Source organism: Anguilla rostrata, chromosome 12, assembly GCF_018555375.3.
Source record: "Anguilla rostrata isolate EN2019 chromosome 12, ASM1855537v3, whole genome shotgun sequence".
Taxonomy (NCBI): Eukaryota; Metazoa; Chordata; class Actinopteri; order Anguilliformes; family Anguillidae; genus Anguilla; species Anguilla rostrata.
In genome coordinates, this window is record NC_057944.1 from 31,182,765 (window position 1) to 31,193,356 (window position 10,592).

The window sequence follows — 10,592 nt, forward strand, 5'->3', positions numbered from 1 at the left end:
CACAGTGGGGGCAGCAAGAAATATACTTTTTCTTTTGTGATTTATTTTTAAATTTCATTGACGTTGTTTCCCCCAAATAAATAAATAAATACCATCCAGTTGTATTATCTGCCCCTTGACAGACCACCCAGCAGACCGCTTTCAGGAGGAAGAGGGAGGGAGGCCTCTAGTTTGACTTAACGTAGATTAGGTCAGAATGATGTTCACTGTGTGAACTGGACTGTGTTCTTGGCTATGAATAACTGTACAAAATGTGTATTGTACCTTATCAAACTTGTGTTTTGTAGTTGTTCCAATGACCTTGATATGCACTTTTGTACGTCGCTTTGGATAAAAGCGTCTGCTAAATAAATGTAATGTAATGTAATGTAAGGTAAGGTACGACCAGCTGGATTGTAAAGCACCTCAGCTACCTCAGCTACCTCAGCCATTAGGGGCTTCTCTTATCAGTCAGTACTCCAGTATGGGGAGGTGGTTGGATTGGCCGGGGGTCCAGTGTGGAACATCGTAAGGGTGGGGCATGTAGGGAGGGGGGGTTAGGGTGAAGTGAGGAGGGGTCACCTTAGCTCAGTTCCTCCGTTCCATTCAGATTGGGTTCGTTGATAATGCGCCTGAAAGGCTGGCATTCAGACCATGAGGGAATAGCTCTGATGCTCATTTCATTTCTATGTCTTTCACTCTCTCACCTTTCCTGAATTGGGAGAGCTGTCCCGACTAGTGCTGCTTTAGTCTTTTAACCACATCATTTGCTAGTCCACGGTTTTGAAGTCATACTTTCTGCGTGCTTAAACTTTCTCACAACCCCCAAATCCCAACTACACTAACTGCACCCGACAACCAAGAGGACAGAAATCTCTGTGCAGAAAGCTCTTTCCCTCATCCTATTTTGAGTTTCTCTGCTCTCCAAACATCCAGATGCTAGTCTCTCTCACTCATTCTCTCTCCTCTCTAAGGAACCCTTGTTTTTTCCTCTCAGGAAGCCCAATTATTCCTCCTTAGGAAGTAAGTACAGTCACACTAAATTTTGGGGATAGTGAGTAATCCCTCTCCCCCCACACTCTCCTCAGTGGGACGTCCTGGGACACTCCAGACTGCACCCATTCATTTCTTCAGTGGCTCTCACTCTAACTCTCTCTTCCCTTCGTTTACTGACTATCTGTCCATCCCACCATCATCTGCCAACCTTTTTTAAAATCCAAATCCAATGACAAGAAATGCCAGGAAATGAGAAAGCTGAAGACAAATTTGTGTGTTAAATTAAGATTTATGGCAGTTTCCAGGAACTTATACTGAATATCTAGCAGACTGGTGTTCAGCCAACCAACCAAATATTAGCCAGCCGTATGTGTGGATTTCACATATATACCAGATACAAGCATCTGGGTTCCTCTATTGATCTGTACTGACATGTTACTGGAGATGATTAATGACTGTGAGAAAGAGCCACTGCACAAGCAAATTTATCCATCAATCTTTCCAACATCGCCACACTCACCGAAAAGCATTGAAGTCTCACAACAGCTTGCTGAGATTAAACCAGATATGCACTTCCAAAAACATTCTCTTTGAAGACTGAATCATGAATGAAAAAGCATGTTTTAATCATTAGACCCCTGTTCTTGGATCACCTGATATGGATCTTATTTTATTATTTTTTTGTTTTCCACAGTAATGCTCTATACACTGCATGATCAGGTCTTAAAATGCTTGTTTCCCACAAAGTCTTACATTTACCTGAGTGTGTTCATAAAGTCAGCAAGTAAGAAGTAATGTTGATTGAACCAGTACCATTAATTGTACAGACCTGTGCAGATGATATTCCGCAATTATTTTTTTTGTGTAATCCCCATGATTAAGCAATGCCTGTGGCTGAATTTAAGACACTGCAAAAATAATTAACCTTTAACATAAGCTATCTTTAATGAAAAAGGACACTAAAAATGATGCTGTGTTTTAGCAATGAACCATAATTATGTTAAAAGTGAGTCACACATACAGTAAGTTTGTCAGGTCACTGGGTTGTCAGTTCAGTTATGACACTCATATCTCCCCAGGTGTTGCTGCTATAACAACCTCCACTCTTCTGGGAAGGTTTTATATTAGATGTAGGATCATTGCTACAGGGATTTGCTTCCATTCAGCCAAAGAAAATTACTGAGGTCGGGCACTGATTGGGTGATTAGGTCTGACTCGCAGTTGGCTTTCCAACTGATCCCAATGGTGTTGGTTCGGGTTGAGGTCAGGGCTCGGTGAAGGCTAGTTACGTTCTTCCGCACCAATCTCAACAAAGCCGTTTCTATATGGACCTTGCTGTGTGCCCGGGGACATTGTCATGTTGATACTGTTGCCATAAAGCTGGAAACACAGAATCATGTAGAATGTCATTACATTAAGATTTGCCTTCACTGGAACTAATGGGCAAAGCCTAAACTATGAAACAGCCCCAGACCAAGGGGTGTCCACATACTTTTGGTTATATACTGTAGTGTAGGTCACTTTTCATTGGTTATTAGATACAATACTTCAGGTGCTTATTTCAGAATGGAGTAAGAGCTATGGTTTTGAAAGCAGTATATTTGCAATAGCTTTCCTCCTGACAGTCTGAAAAGAACACCCATGTTATACAGCTCGCTGGCACCCCCGTCTGGTAGTTTTTAAAACAAGCAACCCAACACTCCTCAATATGCTCAAGAAGAGGTCAAGACCCTCCTCACGCTGTTGGAAATTTAATTTGTGCACACTTTTAGTCACATAGTAAAGCAACATACGTATATCCTCAGTTATTGCAAGAAAACCACAAACTAATTCACGTTTTAGATGTTTGTGTATTTGTCCCTCTTTACTCAAGTCCTAAACAATAATACCACACTATGCTTAAACTAACAGCTCTCAACGTCAGACCAAGGTGCAGTTCTACACACCAAAAGGTAATGTTTACCTCACAAAATGAACGCAGATGCGGGAAGGTACAGCACAATGAGTTAGGCTGCTGGAGCACTGCTGTACTAGTCTGTTCTCAGAGCTTGGTAACGGACAATAGATTTGACCACAGCAAAACAGCATAGTGCTTCCTTGAGTTTATCTATAAATATGGCTAAAAATAGCAGATCGTATAAATGATTAGCATAAAATCCAGAGGTAGATACGACTCTCCAAGAACAGCGAACTGTTCTGAAACTGTGGGTTGTGAAAAGCATTGAGGGGAATCGTGAGATAATGTGAAAGAAATGTTGCTACTTGTCGTATATGCTCAATAAATATCAGTCAAATTAAACACTGCACGAATTATAGTATGAAGACAGTTTTTTGACCTGTTGGCCACCACACCTGCACATCTGCTAGCCTTCCCAAAGTTGTCTAAAAATCACTGGATGCATACCTCGCACATTACCAAAATGATTATTTGAAGATTATCCAGATGATTGCCCTAAAATGGCCTGTTTGTGTTCTTGCTGGTCATCAGACATACTGACGATACTGCTCAAGACCCACTTTATATTTATTGCCACCACACATAGATTATTGGGACCAGGAATAAGAAACACTCATTCAAAAGTCCTGAATGTATGGCATGATATTTTTATAATTATAATTATTTTCCAAATGGGCTTTCAGCCTTGACGCACTGCGTGGAATGAACCAGTCAAAAAACAGTATCAGTCCCATAAAATGAATGCTTGTGATCAAAACAATTTTACCATGTTTGCAGGCTTACAGACAGGGGCGTCGTAGTGGGGGGAAAGTGGGACTGACTACCCAGGGCCCGAATGGGGGGACGGCCCTCGAAAAGCCTGGAATGATTCGTGAGAGACATGGATCAAGAGAGGAAGGGGGCCCGCAGAGACTGCTTATGTATAGGGCCCAGAATTTTGTGCTACACCCCTGCTTACAGCATTATATTTAAGCTTATATTTATTCACATCAAGTCAACCTTTGTATGGGCCAAGCCGTTACATTTGCATTGGCTTGCCTGGCCATGTGGTCTAAACACGGGGTTAATACTTGCGTATATTTTTATACAGTTATGGTGCGAGGGCGTTATCGCCAACATGCGTACAGTAAAAGCTGGCTTCCAGAGCAGGAGATACAGTACCGCTGCCACTAGATGGCGCTGTATATTTCACAGGCACATGAAAGTTGCCCGTCATGAACATGGCAGTCAGCTGGCTTCTTTTTACCTTTGACCCTCGTACAGTGAAACCTGTTAGAAAACCTTACGTGTGACAGAAGGATAGTACTAGTAGGAATCAAAACAGTTTACGCAGCATTACGGTGCATTTCTCCGATTCTGGCAGCAGCTACACAAGATGCCCAAGTATTGCTCAGCTCCGAACTGCAAAAATGACGCTAAAAATTCTGACAGGAAGAGTTTTTACAAGTAAGCTTTTGAATCTCACTGTTTAACTGCCTTACATTGGCAAGACAGCTTTGAGCGTCTAGAAAATGTTGTTGTATCTAGCAGCTACTAAAGCTAACATTAGCAGATATGCATTATGTGTTATGCATGGGCTTCATGTTGTATTTTGGCTCGTTAACGTTACCTAGCTAATTAGACAGTCAGCTTGTTAAGTTAGACTATATGCGTTTTATGATTTTTCTGCATGGACTTGTTTGCTGTTCTTGTACTGCGATATCAATGGTGAAGGTGACAGCTCGCTACTTACAACAAGTACCATATATATACAGAACAATAACTGCTTAAACTGTTCTAGCATGGCAGCCCGCTAACCACACAGATTTGGTAAAACTTAGCTAAATTTGTTACGTTGCAGCTTACACTTACACCACTTAACAGGGGTGACAGGCGTAACGGTGTGTCCATGTACACGCATGTACGAGCCAACTTTCTGCTTATGGGCTACGTTGAATCTCTTGTAGCCTATATTTGCTAGAAATTAGTAACTCTTTGGATTTGACGCTTTGAAAGAAATCATATGGCCGTCTTTATTTTGCTTTCTGTGGAATTGGAGACAGGCAGGTCTACTTGCGAAGTTACATGCTAGGTAGTTTTACATTATCATTTTAATTGCAAACTACTTCTAACCGTTGCTATGCTCGCCAATATTGGTTTGGTGTGACGGAGTGTATTTCAGCTGCTAACTGTCATTAATGCCTCTTTCTGATAAAATAGGGTGCTCATAAATATAGCCAAACGGCGAGCTGACAGCTCGAACAAACAAAGGATTGGGGTCATTTGAGTACGACGCAATACTGTGATGTGTTGCTGTAAACTGTTTGCCCAAACCACTCGGCGGGTGTTTGGTAATTGAGATACATCTTCATGGTTTGGGCATGAGAGGGGTTTGTTGTGGAGAGAATTGCTTTCTCTTAGTAATGCATTATTTACATTTTTCAACTTTATGTAAAATGCTTTTAATCTCGAAAACGTTTCCAGGGCACATACATATCAAGTCTACATGTACAAACCATATGCTCGTTATTCGTCTGTCAAAACACATTTCATTCAGTCTGTAATTACTGGTATCAAAATTATGCCAATTAATAACAATTTCTTCACCAATTAATTTCACAGGAACAATTTAAGGACCATTCCACTGTTCCATATCAGTTCTTCCCAATATTCTTAAGTTACTTGGTCTTCCGTTGTAGTACGAATGATGATTGTTAAACCTATTGTTATTCATCAAAATGTATTGTAAGACTGGCTGTTTGAATATTATAATAATGGCAATGCATTTTGTGTGTAATTTTTTTAAAAAGTGTGTATTGAAGAAGTATTTGACTTAATGCCATCAAGTTCTCTTGCACTCAAAATACTCAATGTCCATGCATGGTTTAGGCCACATTTTAAGTATTAGTGAGCTGTGTTTAAAGAGTTATGTCCTAAGCAAATTGTGAAAAAAAATAAGACCGCTGTTCTCATGTTTTCAGGCAAAGAACTCTCTACGTCAGACAGAAAGGAATACTTAGTAACTGTAGTATCAATGGTATCAGAAAGTCAAATGTTATAGTGTTGTTCTTAATTTCTACTGATTACAGAACATCACCTTTCAAGACCCGCAAAGACCTCTCTGTGCTTTACTTTTCAGTATTAATACGAAGTGAGATGACATTAATTCATGACTGCTTTGTTGAAATACTGGTTTGATAATGCTCATTTTGCACTTTGCAATAACAGACTGTTCTGAAACTTTGCATATGGAAAGTCTTTGGTTCCAGTCCCTTTTCTTACATGCAGGAAAGATAAATGCACTTCAGGTTTCTGTTCACATTTTAAAAAGAAAGTTTTTGGTTAAATTTGCTTTGTCAGCGATGGTTTTGAATTTCTTTGAAGTTGATGTGCTTTTAAGACAGTTTGCGATTACAGGGATTGACATGTATTTACTGGCTGAATTCAGTGTGATGTTCATACTGTGTTAATGTTCCTAGGTTTCCACTGAATGACCCAGTTAGGCTGAAGCAGTGGCTGATTAACATGGGGCGTGAGGATTGGACCCCTTCACGGCACCAGCACCTCTGTCATGAGCACTTTACGCCCACCTGCTTCACCATGCGCTGGGGAATCCGTTACCTTGCCAACGACGCTGTCCCCACCATCTTCCAGCTCTCAGAGACTGCGGAGGTAGTAGCTTCGCCCTGCCGTGGAGAAACGTGCTCTTCTCAGTCAGAGAAGAAGTACCTGAGTCTTGAGTCATTTCACTACAGCCAATACACCAAGTTTACTGTGAATAAGTTCAGTTCTTTAATTGAAAAAAAAGATCATCTTGGAAAGTTATGCCCAGCTTTCATATAAATTATGTTTCGTAAATTAAAGTTTGTTTCCTGTAGTGACTGAATTGAAATTTCACTGACCACCCAACCCAGACCAGTACCCAAAATTAATTGTGGAAACTTCCTGTGAGCATGATCTTTTCACATTGTGTCACAGAAACATGAGTCAGTCTGCACTTTCACAATTGCAGTGTGAACTTAATAGTTTTTTTATTTCCACAGAACGCTGTTGTGGTTCTGTGGAATTTTACATGAATAACACCATTATTTTCCTTGTTACTTTTTGAGGTTGTTTCTCTGGCTTACAAAATACTAATTTCCTCTGTGAAAAAAGTCACATAAGATTGTTTTTTTAAAAACTTGTCTGCCTCTGTTGTTCCTGACAGAAAAGGAAAGGAGGGGACAGATTGGAGCGAAATCCTAAACGGCAACGAAGCTTCAGCAGGAAGCTTGTGGTGGGGATGCCCCCCATTGATCCGACGTCCCGGGATAGTGAACCCAACCCTGTGCAGCTGTACGCCATCGCTGTGGATCCCTCTCAGCCTGCGCCGCCTGTGCTCCTGGACCCTGGCAGCGCTGGGCACGCGCCGGGGGTGGGCGGCCATGTTGTGTCGGTGGACGAGCTCCCGATGACACTGTTCCAGACAGTGGAGGACCTGGGCCAGCCTGGCGAGGGAGAGCAGCACATTGAGGTCATGGTCAAATCGGAGGGTGCGGCGGTGGGCGAGGAAGAGGAAGGGCAGCTGAAGGAGGCGAAGGGGATGATGAGTGCCGCCGTCGCGACGGAGAGCCGGGACGCAGCCGCCAGCGAGGGCGCCCTCCGCGCGGTCCCCGCCCTGCCGTCCCTGACTGTTGAGAACGTGGCCCTGGAGATGGTGGAGCCCCCTGCTGCCCCGGATGACCGGGACGTCCAGATAATCGCCTACTTCGAGACCATACCCAACGTTCTGCCCGCGGGCTTGGCCGGCCAGATCTGCCCCGCGCCAGACACGGTGCTGTCGTCTGCGCTCAGCTCCACGCCCATCGTCTCCACCCTCCCCATCGTGTCCAAGCACCTGCCCCCCTCCCCTGGCTCGCTGGTGCTCACCCTGGAGAGGCTGGAGAGCGTGGAGAGGGACGGAGAGACGGCGGCTGTGGAGGAAGACCGCACGGAACAGCAGGGGAAACTGCTGGAAGAGCACCGGTGAGGTTCTGCTTCAGCCCCTCTCGTTTTCACACTGGCTTTACTTTTCTTTAGAAGTTTTTTTTGTTTCTGAATCAAAACTCTTTTACCCCTTTCATAGTATGTGTACAGGGAGTATGTGTTTAGTAGTCCATAGCGAGCATGGACATGTTTTTTGTAGACAGGCTGAGGCGGAGTTGAATTTTCACAATGTGAAATCAGACCAGCTATAATAAAGGGCCTAACAAAATTAAAATATTACAAACGATACAATACATTAGATCACATTATGAATAAACTCGATTCGGTTCAAACTAGGTGCAAAAAAACGTACATACAATAGTGCACCTTTGTGTCATAAAATGTTATCGCCTTCATGTACGATCACGTCCCTGCTTTAACTATCCTCCCTGTCCCAACTTGTCTGGAGCGTGAGACACGATCTCTTCCTCCCTCCTCAGCTATCACAAGAACACTCTGAGCAAGGAGCAGCTGGAGGCCATCGTGATCGAGCTGCAGAAGAAGGTGAAGGTTCTGCAGCAGAGGCACCGCAGACACCTGGACAAGCTGCTGGGCCTGGAGAGCACTGTCAGCCAACTCAGGCACAGCAACTTGGTCAACGAGGAGCGACTGCAGCTACTGGAGAAGGTCAAAAATGAGCACCTGCTTTCTGAGCGACATTTGGACCTACAGCAGCTGTAGCTCATGACTTCACCAAAAATGTCTAATCAAGTGAATTATTGGGCCTGTGTAGATTTATAGTCCCGGTGATCTCGGACGGTCTATCTCCTGAGCATCTGCAAAGGGAAGCCACAGTTTGTGACGTTGTTTCTCTGCAATCTGATTGGTTCTTGCAGGTTTTAGCCAGCATTCTGTCATTGGTCAGTGGTTGAGCTGGTTCGAGTCACCTCCTCCAATTGGAGCCCAACCTACACAAGCTGATCTGTCAGGAGATCTAACTAACCATTTATTAGCAAAAACTCATCCCTGGCATTTGGCAGGATCTATTTCATCATCAGAGCATCAGAGGGTCAGGCTGGTCAGGCTCATAGTACTGAAAGGTTGTGAGCCTGATGTGTAACACTAATATAATTAACTTTGGCATTTAGCTGATGGTCTTATGCCGAGCTAGTCAGTCAGTCAGTCAGTTATACAAAAACTCTTAACACAACAGGATATAGTGTTAAATAAAGCATAAATTGGGATAATAATCCAGGAATAAATGGTCATAAATGCTTCAAACATGTCATTTATGCTCTGTTCTTTCTTTGACTCTACGCAGGCATACGTACAGACTAGTGCAGCAGTGTCAGAAGCTGGGGAGACTGTGGCCATCATCTGCGAGGAGGACAACACGGCTTACCTCTACTCCCTTCCTAAGTACGAAGTGGATGTGGAGGTTGACTAAGAACCAAGGGGCTTTCTCTCCACGGGTCAGTTGGGATACGACGTCCTCGGCTCCTGATGCAGAGGACGGTGTGGTGAAAGAGAAGGTGTGGTGATTTGCACGGCAGCTCAAGATGATGTTCACGTGATGTTTAAAAAAAAAGTTGCCACCTTTCGGGGCCAAGCGACAGGAAAACGGGGGTCAAAGGTCAGATGGAATTCTGAGATGGGGAATCTCAGTAGCTCAGAAGTCAGAACCATGAGTGTGCTACTAGCTTGTTGTCATGTGCGGCTGGCGTTGCTGTTCTGAAACTTGGCTGTTACACAGTTCATCCTGGTTAAAGCAGAGATTGCTTAGCTGACTGCCCAAGCTTGTGCCAACTGTTATTTTTTTTCTTTTGCCAACATATCTTCCTGGGTTTGCTGCTTCTCTGTGTGAAATATTTTTACTTTTATATAAGTAAAAAGAAATCTTTCAAAATCACTGTCTGATAAAAGTGTGATGAAAATTCTGTCACTTGTTTCTCCTGGCTTGTCATTTTTGGTTTTCGTTTTGTACTTCTTTTCTTGTAGTCGTTAAACGACATCACTTCCTGGGGCGAAAACTTATGGGGCAAATATTATGAATTGAGAGAAAAGGTTGTAACACTGGGAATTAGTGCTCATCTTTATGTAGCCTATATTGAAGATGAATGTAGAAAATTGTGGAATTGCAGTAAAATTAAATCCTTGCATTGTTTTATCTTACTGTCCTTGTGTTTCTTCCACCCTTCACTTCTCACTATAAAATTATTATTATTGTCAGCATTTTTACCATAAAATTTATTGTACGTACAGTGTTGTGACTGTTCTACAGCAACGTACTTGTCAACAGGTGATGTAGTGACAGGCATTATGGTTAAAGTGCAACATAAATAATATAAAATGCAAAATGTCATGTTGAAATAATTTTACAAAGTACATAAAATGATTAACATGAACTGCTTAATGAGGCTTAATGTTTTTCTTGCTTAATGTGCTGCTGAACAAGGCATAATGCTCCTAAACAATGACCTCTAATGGGTGAGGGAAAACAACGTTAAATGATAATAAAATGCACTTTTCTTAAAATAATTCTTGTTGCATTGTTACTCATGCTAAGCTACTTCTGTGCAAATTTTGGTGGTTCTATCTAGCTCATTAAGCCTCGCTTAGCAGTTTTAGGTTCAATAATTTGGATAAATATATTGATATTCTGAGTGAACTGCATGCAATTATATTATTGTAAAGGTGCAAATGATTGATACTGGTAAGTAACAGTATGAACATGCAT

General features: G+C 42.5%; 1 protein-coding gene across 1 annotated transcript; it reads left to right on the forward strand.

Moving 5' to 3' along the window:
• Nucleotides 1-4,181: 4,181 nt before the first annotated feature.
• LOC135236093 (THAP domain-containing protein 5-like) lies at nucleotides 4,182-10,027 on the forward strand. The gene is made up of 5 exons (XM_064302279.1): nucleotides 4,182-4,378; nucleotides 6,391-6,583; nucleotides 7,119-7,915; nucleotides 8,356-8,542; nucleotides 9,177-10,027. Exons 1-5 carry the CDS (start codon nucleotides 4,308-4,310, stop codon nucleotides 9,300-9,302), a joined length of 1,374 nt encoding a protein of 457 aa, XP_064158349.1. The 5' UTR covers nucleotides 4,182-4,307; the 3' UTR covers nucleotides 9,303-10,027.
• The last annotated feature ends 565 nt before the right edge of the window (nucleotides 10,028-10,592 follow it).